Source organism: Scylla paramamosain, chromosome 6 (assembly GCF_035594125.1).
Source record: "Scylla paramamosain isolate STU-SP2022 chromosome 6, ASM3559412v1, whole genome shotgun sequence".
In the NCBI taxonomy this organism is placed as follows: domain Eukaryota; kingdom Metazoa; phylum Arthropoda; class Malacostraca; order Decapoda; family Portunidae; genus Scylla; species Scylla paramamosain.
The window spans coordinates 28,724,739-28,742,552 of record NC_087156.1 but is presented as its reverse complement, the minus strand read 5'-3'; the positions used below and the strand labels follow the sequence as shown (position 1 = coordinate 28,742,552).

Sequence of the window (17,814 nt, the reverse complement as noted above, 5' to 3'; positions counted from 1 at the left end):
CATTCTTTGTTCTCACTCTCACCGCCACCGCCACCACCACCACCACCACCACCACCACCACCACCACCACCACTGCATCTTTCAGGGTCACAGCCGCCGCCACCTTGCTTCTAACGGCGTGTAGGCCCACATGAATTGTTTAGGCCGTGTGTGCTGGAAACTTAAAGTCCGCGCGCTGGTAACATGAAGCCTATGTGCATACTGAAATATTGATTGTGTGTGTGTGTGTGTGTGTGTGTGTGTGTGTGTGTGTGTGTGTGTGTGTGTGTGTAATAATAATAATAATAATATTAATAATAATAATAATAATAATAATAATTAATAATAAACGGTTTATTCTTTAGGCAGTTAACAAACTGAAAATGTGCAGAGGGGTTGGGGAAATATTTAACATTTATCCTAAAGCTAAGTCTGTGTGTGTCTGTATTTTGCTCATTCGGGAGCTTGTATATACGTTTTTTTTTTTTTTTAAGGTTTCTTTCGTGTAGACAGTGAAACTTTTACGGTGTGTGTGTGTGTATGCAAGGAACTTTGAAGGCATATGTACTTACCTGCATTACCTCCACCACCACCACCACCTTCCCTTGCCTGCTGGAGGACGCACACTCGTAATATTTCTCCGCATCCTTTGTATTCTTGGTATTCATATTCTTGGAAACTTATTCGTATTCGCATTAGAGTAACTTTTGCATCCCTCTCCCTCTCCCTCCCTGGCAAACGCTCCCCTCCACTGCAGCTCGTCATTGCGATGCTGTGTGAGTCTGAGCAAAAGTTAGTGATTCCTCAGCAGACGAGTTACCATCATCACCACCGCTGCCTCGCCTCTTCCTGCCTTGTCTTCACCTTCCCCTCCTGTCTTCGCGCCATACCACCGCTAGCTATCACATTTTGCTTTCTCTCCCTCTTCTTTCCTCCTCTTTCTTCCTCCGTCTTTCCCTCTCCTCCGCTCTGTATTCCCCTTCCTATCCATTTCCTTCCCTCCTTTGCTTAACTCAAGTATTCCATTCCATTTCCCTTTCTCGATCTACCGTTTTTTTTTCCTTCCTTTCTTCATCTCTTTTCTTCCTTCACTCAGTTCCTTGCATCAGGGCAGCTATACAGGTACTCTCCCCCCGGCAGTGTTCCCTCCACACAGCCTTCCTGCCGTCCTTTCCCTCGCCATTCCCTGCTTTGCGCCCATCCCTCGCTCCTCAGTACTGGAGCAAGACAGACACTTCACTGGCACTGGAAAACTAAAGCATCTTGTCATCAGTATTGTAACGCATCACTAGTCCCGGAAAAGTGAAGTGTCCTTATTTGTCTTCAATATTGGAAGAGGAGTAGCATTTCAATAACTTAGGAGAAACTGAATCTCTTATTTCTCCTCAGTACTAGAACAAGAATACGTCACCAGTCATGGAGAACTGGAAGCTCTTATGCCTTTACTACCAGAACAAGAGAAACGAAATTTTGAAAAACCCTTATCTATCTGGAACAAGACGCTTCATCAGCCATGGAAAACTTATTTCTTGTATGTGTTCAAAGCTCTGGACAACAAATTCTTTACTGGCATATCTTAATTATCGGAACATTACAGATATTTCACTAGTATTGAAACATTGGAATATCTTGTCTGGTAGGTGCATTCAACGCGAGAAATTAAGACAAAAAATACAATGGAAACCATAACACTTACAGGCCAAATATCAACTTACAGACCGTTTTACACTTAAATACTTGCACACTTCCATCTTTGCTGAAGACACTTTTCTGTAACTCACACGCTCATACATTAAAGCGAGTCTAGATAAGAGGCTTAGAAACAAGAAGCAGAAGTAACAGAAACGCTCTTCATTATCCTCAGATGGTGTTTTCAAACGTCTTGTCGTCTTATCTCGAATTGTTTGAACCATCAATAGTTGTCGGTGCTTTTCAAGAGTGATTTCATGATTCCGATGATAGTTGAAGAGGTCCTTTTGGAGATTATTGGCATTTTCAAAAGTGCTTTCGTGATTTTAATAATAGTTTAAGAGGATTTAGGGAAAGTTATTAGTTTTCAAGGGTGATTTCATGATTTTAGAGATAGTTCAAGAGGATCTAGTGAAAGTTATCAGTGTTTTCAAGGGTGCTTCTATTATCCAAGTGATAGTAGATGACAAGGCTCTCCATTGAATGTTATTAGAAGTTCCTAGTGAGTATTCATGGCGTTTTCAAGAATACTTTCATGATTCTAGTGATACTTTAAGAGGCTCTTATAGATATTATTAGGGTTTTCAAGGGAGCTTTCTTGTGATAGTTCAAGAGGCCCCAGCAAAAGTTACAGGGGCTTTTTAAGAGTGTTTTCATGATTCTTGTAATAGAGTAAAAGCTTCTAGTGAAAGGTTATTGAGGTTTTCAAGGATTTTTCATGATTATAGTGAAAGGTTAAGATCCGCTAATGGAAGCTATTGAGATTTTCAACAATATTTTCATGATTTTAGGGATATATTAATTAAGAGGCTCCGGTGACTGTTGTTGGGCTGTTTCGGAGAATGCTTTCATGATACTAGTGGCAGTTTGACAAGAATGCAGCATCGTAAACGAAAAAAAAAAAAAAAAACATGAGAACCCAAACTAATTATCTCTGTGGCCTTTGAGAGTGGTTCTAGTGAGAAGCCAAAAGCGTTTCAGAATAAGGAATCCTGCTGATGATGCTATTCTCTCTCTCTCTCTCTCTCTCTCTCTCTCTCTCTCTCTCTCTCTCTCTCTCTCTCTCTCTCTCTCTCTCTCTCTCTCACTTACCTTCCTGGTCGTAAAAGACGGAGGAAGGGAGGCAAGGAAAGAGCAGTAGACGAAAGGAGGAAAAAAGTAGTAAAGTGAACGTTGGTGGGCAGGAAGGAAATAGAATAAGGAAAATGGAATGGAAGAGAGGAAGGAATGATACGGGAGACAAAGGAAGAAAGGCGGAAAGAACGTGAAAACAGGGGAAAGAGAGAATGGACGGGAATGGGAATGTTGTAGGACGTAAAGAAAGAAGGAAAAATAACACAGCAAATAATATCGAGAGGAGGAGGAAATATAAGATTAGAAAAATAGGAGATACTGAAAAGAGAACGATAACGATGATAAGGAAAGGAATGAGAGAGAGAGAGAGAGAGAGAGAGAAGAGAGAGAGAGAGAGAGAGAGAGAGAGAGAGAGAGAGAGAGAGAGAGAGAGAGAGAGAGAGAGAGAATAATAAACGTAATGCATTCAAATAACCACAAAGAGACGAAGAACGAAAGAAATATAAAAGAAAAAAGTAAGTGAGGAAAGAGAGATGAGAGAGAGAGAGAGAGAGAGAGAGAGAGAGAGAGAGAGAGAGAGAGAGAGAGAGAGAGAGACGAATGAAGTGGTAAAGAGGACAAGAGGAGCGAGAAAATGGAAAAAACGATTGAGGAAGGAAGAAAAATAAGAAGTGGAGGAGGAGAAAGAGGAGGAGGAGGAAGAAGAAAGAGGGGGAAGGAGGGAGGAGACAGATACTAGAACAGGAAGGAGGGAAAAAAATGTGCTTGGGAGTGGAGGAAGCGAAGGGAGGAAAGGAAGGAGACAAGTAAAGCTGGGGACACATGATGGACTGAAGCGCTTGTGTGACCTTGTGATCTGAGAGAGCAAAGAAACAAAAAAAAAAAAACGATCATTGTTACCAAGTGAAGTATGTTATGGAAGTGTAGCCTAATAAAAAAAAAAAATGATCCGTTTTATTTTGTGTTTAATTCTTTCACGTTTATTTGGTACATTTTTCCTTAGTTGGTTGACACAGAGACATATTTACTTGTTTCACGGTCACTTTCAGTCACTGAATTAGATAGAAATTGGAAAATCTGTTGTCTTTAATGTCCGTCTTCCTTGTAGATGTTTATAAAAGATTTCATGTATTTTCTCAAGTATTTCATGGATTACCTCTAGCGTTGTTGATTGTTTCTCATCGTAATGAAAGGGTTAAAGCTCTAGAAAACTGAAATCCTGTACTTAATACGACTAGTGCTCGTATCTTTAAGCAGCTTGTTTCTCTCTTAAGCACTATTTTTAAAGCCCACAAGGATGATTCGCATTCTCATGTTTTTTTTTTTTTTCCAGTGATAATGCAGAACACTTGTTAAATTATCACTAGAATCGTGAAACATCCCTGAAAGCCTCAATAACTTAACAATACGGACTTAGAAGTAACAGGTTCAGGCTTGGTAAACTTAGATTTCAAAATACAGGAAGAAAATGGGTTGCATATTTATTTTATTTATTTATCTTTTTATGTAGAAAGGACACTGGCCAAGGGCAACAAAAATCTAATAAAAAAATGCTCACTGAAATGCCAGTCCCATAAAAGGGTCAAAGCAGTGGTCAAAAATTGATGAATAAGTGTCTTGAAACCTCCCTCTTGAAGGAATTCAAGTCATAGGAAGGTGGAAGTACAGAAGCAGGCAGGGAGTTCCAGAGTTTACCAGAGAAAGGGATGAATAATTGAGAATACTGGTTAACTCTTGCGTTAGAGAGGTGGACAGAATAGGGGTGAGAGAAAGAAGAAAGTCTTGTGCAGCGAGGCCGCGGAAGGAGGGGAGGCATGCAGTTAGCAAGATCAGAAGAGCAGTTAGCATGAAAATAGAAGACAGCTAGTTATGCAACATTGCGGCGGTGAGAGAGAGGCTGAAGACAGTCAGTTAGAGGAGAGGAGTTGATGAGACGAAAAGCTTTTGATTCCACCCTGTCTAGAAGAGCAGTATGAGTGGAACCTCCCCAGACATGTGAAGCATACTCCATACATGGACGGATAAGGCCCTTGTACAGAGTTAGACAGCTGGAGGGGGTGAGAAAAACTGGCGGAGACGTCTCAGAACACCTAACTTCATAGAAGCTGTTTTAGCTAGAGATGAGATGTGAAGTTTCCAGTTCAGATTATAAGTAAAGGACAGACCGAGGATGTTCAGTGTAGAAGAGGGGAACAGTTGAGTGTCATTGAAGAAGAGGGGATAGTTGCCTGGAAGGTTGTGTCGAGTTGATAGATGGAGGAATTGAGTTTTTGAGGCATTGAACAATACCAAGTTTGCTCTGCCCCAATCAGAAATTTTAGAAAGATCAGAAGTCAAGCGTTCTGTGGCTTCCTTGCGTGATATGTTTACCTCCTGAAGGGTTGGACGTCTATGAAAAGACGTGGAAAAGTGCAGGGTGGTATCATCAGCGTAGGAGTGGATAGGACAAGAAGTTTGGTTTAGAAGATCATTAATGAATAATAAGAAGAGAGTGGGTGACAGGATAGAACCCTGAGGAACACCACTGTTAATAGATTTAGGAGAAGAACAGTGACCGTCTACCACAGCAGCAATAGAACGGTCAGAAAGGAAACTTGAGATGAAGTTACAGAGAGAAGGATAGAAACCGTAAGAGGGTAGTTTGGAAATCAAAGCTTTGTGCCAGACTCTATCAAAAGCTTTTGATATGTCCAAGGCAACAGCAAAAGTTTCACCAAAATCTCTAAAAGAGGATGACCAAGACTCTGTAAGGAAACCCAGAAGATCACCAGTAGAGCGGCCTTGACGGAACCCATACTGGCGATCAGAATAGAAGGTTGTGAAGTGATAGATGTTTAAGAATCTTCCTGTTGAGGATAGATTCAAAAACTTTAGATAGGCAGGAAATTAAAGCAATAGGACGGTAGTTTGAGGGATTAGAACGGTCACCCTTTTTAGGAACAGGCTGAATGTAGGCAAACTTCCAGCAAGAAGGAAAGGTAGATGTTGACAAACAGAGCTGAAAGAGTTTGACTAGGCAAGGTGCAAGCACGGAGGCACAGTTTTGGAGAACAATAGGAGGGACCCCATCAGGACCTTCTGAGGGTTTAGGCCAGCGAGGGCATGGAAAACAATCATTGCGAAGAATTTTAATTCGTGGCATGAAGTAGTCAGAGGGTGGAGGAGAGGGAGGAACAAGCCCAGAATCGTCCAAGGTAAAGTTTTTAGCAAAGGTTTGAGTAGTAGATAGTAGATATAGTAGTAGATGAGTAGAAAAGATTCAGTAATCAGGTTTTTAAGTGCTTATTCAATAGGGAGCTTTAAAAGATAAGCTAAATTTATGAATAGCGATGATAGATGGATATAGGTAGATATATTACTTAAGTGTTGGCTTGATGGCTTCAAGTAGCTTCCCTTATGTTTAATGTCTTGAGGCAACCATGCTGGCGAGAGAGAGAGAGAGAGAGAGAGAGAGAGAGAGAGGAGAGAGAGAGAGAGAGAGAGTGAGAGAGAGAGGAGAGGGAGAGAGAGGAGAGAGAGAGAGAGAGAGAGGGTTTACCCTGAGGAAGGAATCTGTATTTATTTGGTAAGGGAAGTAAAGAGAAAACTAAGCCAGGTGGGTTATTTTTCACTCGGGTTTGCACTTGTGTTGATTCAGATTGATTTAGAGAGAGAGAGAGAGAGAGAGAGAAGAGAGAGAGAGAGAGAGAGAGAGAGAGAGAGAGAGAGAGAGAGAAAGAGAGAGAGAGAGAGAGGAGAGAGAGAGAGAGAGAGAAAAAAAAATTTGATATGAAATTTTTTAACCCTTCCAATCCTTTTATTATTTCTCTCTCTCTCTCTCTCTCTCTCTCTCTCTCTCTCTCTCTCTCTCTCTCTCTCTCTCTCTCTCTCTCTCTCTCTCTCTCTCTCTCTCTCTCTCTCATTCATCACGTATCTCATCCTGTCCTCACCGCCACCATCACTACCACCACCACCACCACCTCCTCCTCCTCCTCCTCCTCCTCCTCCTCCTCCTCCTCCTCCTCCTCCTCCTTTTTTGTCTTGGCTCCCTTCCCCTCCACTCAAAACTTTTTCTTCCTGAGATTATTTTCGAGGAAACTTTTGTACACACACACACACACACACACACACACACACACACACACACACACACACACTGTACACACATTCGCGTTGTTGTTGTACGTATTTGCATGTTTGTCTAACGTCATTTGCATTTTACTTTATTATGATTAGTTAAACTGTTTTTTGTCGGTATTTACACTCTGCGCTCTTGTTTTGGTTAATTGGCGAGGTGTAAGAGTGCTGCTGGTTAATTTTCAAGGTTATGTTCCTTTTTTTTTCCTCCAGAGCGAGATGGCTTTTTTTTTTTTGACAATAAAATGTGGTGAAAAGTATGAATGTGTAATGGTAGTGGTGATGGAGAAAACAGAGAGAGAGAGAGAGAGAGAGAGAGAGAGAGAGAGAGAGAGAGAGAGAGAGAGAGAGAGAGAGAGAGAGAGAGAGATGCAGCATAACACACATACACGAACACAATTTAAAATGAACAAAATATAAAAGAGATTAGTGAAATGACAGCACGCGTTGATTCGAAAGGCAGAAATAAACAGGCGGATTATTGAAGGATAAACTGAGGAACAAGCGCACACATTTGTTATTTCGCTTTGTTGTTTGTATTTGTCGAGACGCTACGCAGGTCCGGAAGTTGAAGTGAATAAAGTGTGCGAGGAGAAATTAATGTGTTTGGAAGTAGCAAAAAAAAAAAAAAAAAAAAAAATATTAGCAGGCGTGAGAAAATATGAATGGTTGAATGGTTGCAACGTGAAAATAGTGTGAAATAGTGCAGGAAACAAAAAGAAAGAAACGTGTTGGAAAATAAATACGAAACACGTGTGATAAAATTAATAATACATGAGTGGTAGAAATTAATACATGGTGTGAGGAAATATATGAAAATGTAAAAAAAAAAATCATAGCAAGAGTGGTAACGTTAATGGCAAATAAAAAAAAAAAATGAAAAGTGAGAAAATGGCTACGTGTGGAAATGAATGCAAGCGGGAATCAATGTCCTTCCCCTACAAATCAGTTTTGCATTCTTACAGAAATCTGCACTTAACTCGACTGCTTTTCATTGTCTGTGATGGAAACTATTACGTGTTTGTGTGTTATTTCAAGAGCGTTTGCATGATTATGGCGATAGTTGAACAAAGGTCTCTGCTAAAAATCTTCGTGGCCTTTGGGAAAAAAAAAACACACCTGATAACACAACTGATAATCTCCCTGGGAAAAACACCCATGAGAACCCAGCTGCTAATTTCCGTGGCCTTTAAGACAAATTCTTGAGAGAGTCTAAGTTCACTGCGATAAGAAAAGACTTACATCACTAGAGGCTTTGTATAAGATCTTTGCAAGCATCCACATCAAAGAAGAAGGCATCGAAAGAATAGACTTTTCAATTCCACGCTTGTTAAATGGTAAGAGGCAGGTATAGAACGTAGAGAAATGTGTCAGAAGGATTTTGAAATGAGTGAAATGCCAAACAATTGTGTAAAGGGTTAGAAATACGGGACATAGACCAACACAAAGGTCATCCCTCCGCAAGACAAAGCAGCGGCAAGTAACACCACACCTGTGCATTCCCTTCCCGCCCCTGCATATCGCTGGTATGGGAGTTATGGAGTGGGCAGCATCGTCATAGCCATCTCATCCCTTCCTACTCTCCCGTTCTCCCTGTTCCTCTCCTCCTCTCCCATGCCTGTTCCTTCCGCTGGTTATAACAGAATCCACGCCTCCCTTGATCTGGTTAAGGTTTTTTTTTTTTTGGAAAGTATAAGTTTATGCCGGAGCTTGTCCACAGCCAGGGTATGCAGCCCCACTCTTGTCGCAGCCTGCCCTTTGTGTGTGTGTGTGTGTGTGTGTGTGTGTGTGTGTGTGTGCATCGTTCTGTTGTCGCATTTATTCAGATGAATCGCAAGGAGGCCACGTGAGTGCCAGTGAATGCATTGCTTGTGTTCCCAGGACTGCGGCGTGAAGTGCCTCTCACGTGCTTCCACAAACCACAATAACTCCTGCTTATAGAGATGTGCGAGCGTATTCGTGGTATGTATGATTTATGTATATATGCGTGATATGTGTGTGTGTATGTGTGTGTGCGTGTGTAGTTGTATGTACGTTTGTTAGTGCGTGCGTGTAGGTGTGCGCGGGGTGGGTGCTGGTGTCGGGTATTGACTGGCCGCCACACTCTCGCGGCGGCCACCACTCGCTCCGCACCTCTCGCTCCGCCTCTGCCAGTCACCATGGCCACCAACGGCGCCGCCACGAACAGTTCCTCCTCCTCCGCCTCGTCCAACAGCGGACAGGCGCCCCCGGAGCAGCAGGCTGGACAGAACATGAACGCCATCGTGCAGGTGTTCCCCCCCATCGTGGAGCTGAACGTGGGGGGCGTATTCTACACCACGGCCCTCACCACCCTGCAGCGCGTCACCGAGAGCCTCCTCGGCCAAATGTTCAGCGGCAAGTCCAAGACTCCGGTGCTACGGGACTCCAAAGGCAAATTCTTCATAGACCGTGACGGAGTCCTCTTCAGATACATTCTGGACTTTTGAGGAATCAGAAACTCGTGCTGCCAGAGAACTTCAGCGAGCGGGAGAGGCTGAAGAAGGAGGCGGAGTTCTTCCAGCTACAGGATATGTTGGACTCCCTCACGTTGCCCAAGTCACTAAGCCCCGTCGACCCGGCGTATTCGGTTCGGACCTCCGTCGGGACCATCACAGTTAGTTATCGCGGGACTTTCGCCTTCGGTCGTGACGGACTGGCTGATGTGAAATTCCGCAAACTGAGCCGAATCCTGGTGTGTGGCCGAGTGACGCTTTGCCGTGAAGTCTTTGGTGAGACATTGAATGAATCTCGTGACCCTGACCGCGGTGCAACAGATCGCTACACTGCTCGATTCTTCCTGAAGCACACGTTCCTCGAGCAAGCCTTCGACATGCTTGTGCTGGCCGGCTACAAGTGTTGCGGCTCGTGCGGCACCAGCACCGCGGGCGGCATCATGGTGGACAAGAAGCCCGGCATGGACAACGAGGAGGACCGATGGAACCACTACAACGAATTCGTGTGGGTGAGAGAATAATGTGAAGCGGGGGTCAGTGGGGCGGTGTCCAGTGCTACAGTACCGCCCACAGGTGTCAGCAAGTCCCTCTTCTGACGACCCCCAGCTTAGTTAGCGGTCAGGGCCAAGGGGGTCAGCAACACGCGGCTTCCGGTCCACAGTCACCATGTCGTCAACGCTGCGACAGTAGTGATGGTGAACTGAGTCTTCTTTTTATTGGTGACATCCAAAGTTCGCAACAACTTTATCTGGCAGTGTTATTATGGCTTGTAGAAACATACGGCTATATGCAAATATATATATATATATATATATATATATATATATATATATATATATATATATATATATATATATATATATATATATATATATATATATATAAAAGTTATTGGATTAAACACGTACCAGAAAATCGACCTGAAAAAGTTGTTAATTACGGATGAGATTGATGAACCTCAAAAAAATTCACGCGCCCCGAAACATTGGCTTAAAGTGACAACCCACGTGCCATGTGACCCACGCACGTCGCCGATGTTGTTCACGACTATAAATTATATCATTGTTCTGATCACAATCACGTTCCTGTAAATATTCGGTGAGTGAAAACAAAGAGGCTCGGAAAATATTTACTTTAGAATTCAGTGATTCATTTTATGCGTTGTAAAAAGATATAATGCATCTCAAACTTTGAAACAGTGAAAGATTCCATATCGAAGTAATCTCGCTAGTGCTAAGCTGCCCCGCTGCCGAGTGCCGCACGTTGGGCCTCGTGCGGCGTGTACCACTCCCGGCACCAGCACGCGGCCGCACCCCTCGGCAAGCCGCGCCGTACAATACAAAACACCATCACCATTGCAGGAGTAAATTCGCACAGACAATTCAAGAGAAGTTTTAGCCCTCCAGTACACGGCCTTTAACCAATCTTCATAATAAAAGAATAAAGTTACAGTTTCCATTCCCACTCAGGCTTAAATTTAGCCGAGTGCATAAATCAAAACACAGCTGTCCAGTGGCACGTTTGCCTGCCTGTTTCATGTTTACTTGTGTTGACGTTTGTGTGCTGATCTCCTCCCCAGCAGGAGCACCGAGCATCTCAGTGTTTCAGATTATCCGATCCAGTACGGGCTCCCGGGCCTCGCGTGGTCGGGGCCCCGAGGCGTGGCTGCCGGGGACCTCTCGTGTGTGTCTGGGGAGGAGGATCTCTTTGCTCTCCCGTACAGCTTCATGTCAGAAATGTAGTTAGGATACTTGCCAAATGATCCCTTCGAGTGTATTTTGTGTTACTCGGACAGACAATTGGAACAATTGTGAACATTTCAAGTGATACATATCCCGTCATCTTGCTCCGCCAGCCCGCGCCAGGCAGGAGGTGGCATCCCAGCCTCTCCCCGCCCTCGTCCTCACCTGGCGGCACGCAGCTTGCGGGAGGAGGGTGGCGGAGGAGGCTGAGGCAAGTCGGTCGCCGCCCCGCCAAACAACCACCATCAGCACTCAGGAGCTCGATCATGGCCAGGAGCTCCCTTAGCGAGTGCGGTATGTGCCTCTCCCGAGACTGGGGGAGCCACAGGGCGGACAAGATAACAAAATTCCCGGGACGACTCTCTCCTACACGCGGGTCTTCTGTTCATCTGGTAAACCTGACGGCGATTCGAATTACTGAGGTTAAATTCGCCCCAAATCCCCAAATGAACTTTAGACTTGTGTTAGGACCACTTTCTGTCTCTCGTGCCCCTTAGCGTCACTGTTAACGAGAGACCTCAGCGGACCATCTCCATGACTAGCTTGTAAGACCCGTTCCCCCAGGCGGCGCCGGCGGGGGCTTCTTAATTTTTTGAGCGCTTTTCGTACCTAATTTGAGGGAAGCTGCGGGCTGTGGGGGATACCTCGCCTGTCTGTACCTCCTCCCTTACCACCCGCCACCACACCCATCCTGCCACACCCCTCCCCCCCTGTCACCCAAACACTTGCCCTGCCTGCACACCCACATGCATTCACTATAATCCCACACCTGCTTCACCACATCCACACACCAGCTCCACTACATCCTCACACCTGCCTCTCCCCACCCTTGCCTCTCACCACACCTATGCACCTGCCAGTACTACACCCACACACCTGCTTCACCCCACCCACGCACCTGCTCCATCCCACTCCTATATCTGTCCCCCAAAGCAACACACCTATCCTACCATAACACACCTGCTCCATCCCATCCCGACATCTGTCCCCCATAGCCACACACACGTCCTACCATCACACACCTGTTCCGCTAGAATCAAACACCTGCCGGTACCATACTCACACACCTTCCACACCTGCCATTACCACACCTACACATCTGCCCCACCTCACCAGCACACGTACTCTTATAACACCCACACATCTGCTCCACCACCCTTGCCTCTCACCACACACCTGCTGAATCACACGCCTGCCAAACCCGCAGATCTATCCCTTCATGACACCACAGCTACCTTTTATATAATGACCAAACAATTACAATCTAAAGTTTTAGTTTTACAGAAACAAAAAAGAAATTAGCCACATACAATATATATTTTTCCAAGCTTTTAACATATATATTCTTCTACTTGTATGAGAGAGAGAGAGAGAGAGAGAGAGAGAGAGAGAGAGAGAGAGAGAGAGAGAGAGAGAGAGAGAGAGAGAGAATTAAATGTGTTTTTGTCAGTTGTACAGTAACAGAGATTGTGATGTATGAATTGTTAATCCTTAAATCGCCCTTTGTGTGTGTGTGTGTGTGTGTGTGTGTGTGTGTGTGTGTGTGTGTGTGTGTGTGTGTGTGTGTGTGTGTGTGTGTGTGTGTGTGTGCGCGCGTTTGTGTGTGTATCAATTGACACTGATTTTATTTCGCATCATTTCATCCACACACACAAAAACAAAACTGGTTAGGGAAAGGAGGTCTCTCTCTCTCTCTCTCTCTCTCTCTCTCTCTCTCTCTCTCTCTCTCTCTCTCTCTCTCTCTCTCTCATCCTCTCCCTCTCCCTCTCCCCCCCACTCCCCCACAGTCCTCAGCTTCATTGATGAACACGTGAAGTATACATAAATGAATATATTAAAAAGAAGTCTATAAATATAAATAAATAAATACACGTACTTTTAATCCTAATACAATAGTTACCGACAACGACATAGTGAGGCTTTGATCCTGTTGAGCAGTACTACTATACTCCCTCTTAGCTCAGTCGTTCCTAGTGAGCATTACTTGCCCCCACGAAGGCTCCCCGCGGTCCACCTGTCCACCGCCTGCTCGTCTGTAGCGTAGTGGCAGGTGACGCGGGGAAGCCTCGTGGGGGACACTACCAAGGCAGCTTCAATACATACTTATATATATTCTACGTATATCACGACTGTCACTGTACTCTTTCCCTCTAGCACAGCCGCTGCCGCTACCAACGCACGGCGGGTCATTGTTATCACTACTTCCCACTACCTACTGTTACTTTCCTGGTTCAGTTCCCATCGCCACAGTAGTTGTGTGTTCCAGCGGCTCTGCTTCTTACTTATGATTATTATTGGTGATGATGATGATGATGATGATTGACGTGTTTGGTGAAGGGTTTTTAGGAGGTGGTTGTCAAATTTTGCTTTAGGATAGAATCACAGGAGCCTTGTGGCATTACGCTGTACCAGTATTATGATTATAAGTAACCTTTGTGATTCTAGAAGTTAAGTGGCGGCCTGTGACCAGGTGTCGAGGTGCTGGGGAGGACCATGTGCCCCTGCCTCCACTGCCTCCGCCTGGTGACTCACTCCCCGCGCCCTGGCCCATCCAGTGCCCCTCTCGTGTCCCTCACATCCCCTCTGGCTGGTAAAACGTAGCGGGACATTCGTACAGGAGCAGCAGCTGTCGCATCTTAGCGCTAATCAAAACAATCTCCTTGCTATTTTAGTCCACTTGGCACAGGCGGGCCCGCGGCGTGAGGAGTGAACCGGCGGGAGGGAGGCGAGGGAGACAGTGGCAGTAGTCACGCCACAGCCTCCTGACGAGCGCTGCTTTGTATAGTTTGAGGGTCGACGGTGCTGCGCTGGTTTTGTGTGGAGGTGCAGCGCGGAACAAGGTGCTGTCCTACGTGGCGGCAGCGAGGTGGTGGTTTGTTGTATGTGTGCACTTGTGAAGGCCGCGATCCCAGTGCGTGGCTGTGGAGGATATTCTTCTGCGCGCGAGGCGTGTTGCACCGGGACATGGAACACCTGAAGGGACTTCCTGGTGGCTGGAGCGCAATAGTCTTGTGGGCAAAGAGATTAATTGTGGGTGAATATGTTACAACACTGAGGTTATGTGGCGTAGGGGGGGAAACGAGTAATATGTTGAGATGGTTTTCTGAGATGTAATGACAGACAATATTTGAGATGGTTTTCTGAGATGTAATGACAGACAACTCTTGCCATTCACGCTAATACATTGCCTACTCTTTGACACACACACACACACACACACACACACACACACACACACACACTCACACACACACACACTCACACACACCAGATTCACCCTGAAATCATATTCGCATCAGCCCGCCACTCCCGCCGTCACGCCGCCCATAAATTCAGATTAATTTCCCGGGCACAGAGCTTGTGTGTCACTGGCCACTCATTCATCACTGATCGCCGTGACCCTGAATTAGTGGCATGTAGTATTATAAGGATTTCTCAGGTGGTATGAGAGAGAGAGAGAGAGAGAGAGAGAGAGAGAGAGAGAGAGAGAGAGAGAGAGAGAGAGAGAGAGAGAGAGAGAGAGAGGTACGTACATTTGATCTCAGGGAAGATAAACAAGAGTTGAAGCTTGTTATGCAAGGTCTTATTAGAAGTGATTTGATGAGCTAACCTGATATTGATAATTTCTTTTAAGCGAGAAGTAATAATTACTTGGCCAGATAGATTACGGGAAAGAAGAGGAGAAAGAAGAAGAGGATGAGGAGGATGAGGTAGAATATTGGTAGTGAAAAAGATAGGTAGAAAAGGACAGGTGACATTGCGTTAGGTTAGACTTAAACAAAGGAATTAAGTATCAGAAGTAAATGTAAACCAGGTGTATTTGTGTATATGTATTTATATATGTATGCGCGGCTATATGTACCTCCACCATGCACCACCACCCTCAGGAACCAGTCCCTCATTAAAAACCCGATGAGTAAAGTTGGACGCTTTTCTATGTAAGGGTGAAGAGACCCTGGTTAAGGCCCGCATTTCCAAACTTTACCCTATCGCTGCCTTTTTCTCGTTCCCTCTCCTTTCCCCTCCTCTTTGTCCTCCTCCTGTTACTTCTTGTACTCCCTCGTGCCTTACCACGTGACGCAGGTGAGGCAGCAAGGGATCGGAGAGAGCGAGGGGACAGGTAAGTTGCAAGGCAGGTGAGGGTGAGGTGAGCGAGGCACGGAGGAAGGAATGGCGTGAAGGTAAACACAGTAGTGAAGGGATGAGTGAAGACTGAGAGGCCGGAGTTGTGTGAGGGGAGGGAGATGAGGAGAGTGAAGGATGCAGGGTTTAGTCCGGGATAGGTGAAAGAAGTGAGGGATGTGGTGTAGGGACTGGGATAGGTAAAGGGAGCAAGGGAGGGATGGTATAGGGACCGTGAGAGGTGAAGGGAGAGAGGGAGGGATGGACGGTGCCTGCAGGATGATGAGCCAGGAACCAGTTTAAAGGGAATGAATCCTTTGAGCCGTGTCCCCTTCCGCCCTTCCTGCCTGCCTCCCTTTCTCTCTCTCTCTCTCTCTCTCTCTCTCCCTCTCTCTCCCTCTCCCTCCCGCTCCTGTCTCCCTCCCGACCCCCGCCCTTCAGCAGCCACCCACTGCCTAAAGCTTTCACTTGCCCGCCCAGTTACCCGTGACCGCCCAGTCAGCACGCCGCCCCCCAGCCTCTCACTGCCTTCTGTTACTCTGACGCCCACGCACGTCTTGAACTAGTAATGCGATCTAGAGAGAGAGAGAGAGAGAGAGAGAGAGAGAGAGAGAGAGAGAGAGAGAGAGAGAGAGAATAAGTAATTACACTCATCTACTTTGACCCTCCCTCCCTCAACTGAATTCTCGAGAGGCAGCAGATGTTCACGGTTTTAATTAATATAGACTGGTGGTGGTGGTGGTGGTAGTGGGTGGCTCTTCCAAGACTGTGGTGGTGGTGGTGGTGCGTAGTAGTTCCTCCTCCTCCTCCTCCTCCTCCTCCTTCTCTCTTCCCTCCCACTCTTCCCCACACGCCAGCATCCCCGCCACTCCCGCTATCTCGCGCCACATCGCTAACACTCAAGTGACGCGCACGATAATAGCGCACCAATGACTTTTAGACAAATAACGTACCAGAGAGAGAGAGAGAGAGAGAGAGAGAGAGAGAGAGAGAGAGGGTGCTAGATAAACAGACTAAGCATAGTTAGGAGGAAGAGTTTAAGAAGGAAGGGATTTAAAAGAGGAGTAAAGAGAGAGGAGAGGTAGGGAGAGGGAGTAGGAGAAAGAGGAAGGTGGAGAATGCACGGGGCAGCAGGCGTGTGTGTGTGTGTGTGTGTGTGTGTGTGTGTGTGTGTGTGTGTGTGTGTGTGTGTGTGTGTGGCTCTAATAATCCACTGACTTAACGCTCTCATTCTTCCTCCTCACCATAACTCACTCATAACCCATTACTTAAAACATTCATAACTTTAAAAGCCCAGAAGAATTATCGGACTTAAACAAACCACGTAAACTTACCGCTAAAAAAAAAAAAAAAGGAAAATAAGAAAACATAGATACCATACTTTAAGAAATCTTCGACCGAGGTACTGCACGTGATTCTGTGTGTGTGTGTGTGTGTGTGTGTGTGTGTGTGTGTGTGTGTGTGTGTGTTTATAGGAGAAGTAAAAAGGGATCAAGGAGTTGTTTACTAAACTCGCAGAAGAAGGTTGGTGGTGATGGGAGAGAGAGAGAGAGAGAGAGAGAGAGAGAGAGAGAGAGAGAGAGAGAGAGAGAGAGAGAGAGAGAGAGAGGATTGTAAGATAGCGAAGACTCAGCTGCTTTACGCGTGTGTTGTAAGAAACTCAACCTCCTTCTTACGTCTTCTTTAAGGTCAAAGGACTCTCTCTCTCTCTCTCTCTCTCTCTCTCTCTCTCTCTCTCTCTCTCTCTCTCTCTCTCTCTCTCTTATAACTTTTTTTACTTTTCCTCCTTGCACTTCAGAAAAAAACCTCCACTCTTCCCGCCTCTAGCTCGTCATGTTAATTGCAAGATGACCTGAATTTTCCACCACCGTTTGTTTACCCTCCGGACAACTCCTCTTCCTGGGTCTACAAACAGATACTAAGGCTTTCATGGTAGCTACTCTCCATTCTCTTCCTTCTCACCCTCTCTCTCCCCCTCTCTCCTACCCTTCACTCGTCCATACCCTCGCTCCTGACCCTTCCTGACTTCCACTACCTCCTCCTTGTCCTCCTCCTCCTCCTCCTCCTCCTCCTCCTCATCCGCCTTCCTGCTTCTAACATGCAAACTTCCCCTCTTTCATCCCTTCCCCTTTAAGCTCTCTCACCCTCTCAGCCTCATGATATGATAGCAACTTAATTGATTCCCCTTCTACGTCTTTCCTTCCTTCCCTTTTTCTATCCATCTCTTTCTTTCCCTCTCTCTTTCATTTCTGTGTGTACTTTCTCTATCTCAATCCTCTCTCTCCCCTTTTTTCCATCAGTCATACTGTGCTAACTTATTTTTGGGTCGTCTGTCTTGCGTTTCTGGAGGTGGAGGAGTAGGAGGAGGAGGAAGAGAGGAAGAGGAAGAGAGGAAGTGGAGCAAGAGGAGGAGGAAGAGGAGGAGGAGGAGGAGGAGGAAGAAGAGAGAGGGAGGAGGAGGAGGAGGAGGAGGAAGCGGAGTTTTTTTTTTTTGTGGGGGGAGGGGTGAAGGCAAGGCCAGGAAAAAGGATGTTGATAGAGGAGGAGGAGGAGGAGGAGGAGGAGGAGGAGGAGGAGGAGGAGGAGGAGGAGGAGGAGGAGGAGGAGAAGGAGGAGTA

At 45.8% G+C, this 17,814-nt stretch overlaps 1 protein-coding gene across 1 annotated transcript; it reads left to right on the top strand.

Moving 5' to 3' along the window:
* The first annotated feature begins 8,568 nt into the window (after positions 1-8,568).
* Positions 8,569-16,957, top strand: LOC135101577 (BTB/POZ domain-containing protein KCTD12-like). Its single transcript, XM_064005701.1, is given in 2 exon segments — positions 8,569-9,321; positions 9,324-16,957. Coding segments are annotated over 2 exon segments (834 nt in total). The 5' UTR covers positions 8,569-9,017; the 3' UTR covers positions 9,854-16,957.
* Positions 16,958-17,814: the final 857 nt, after the last annotated feature.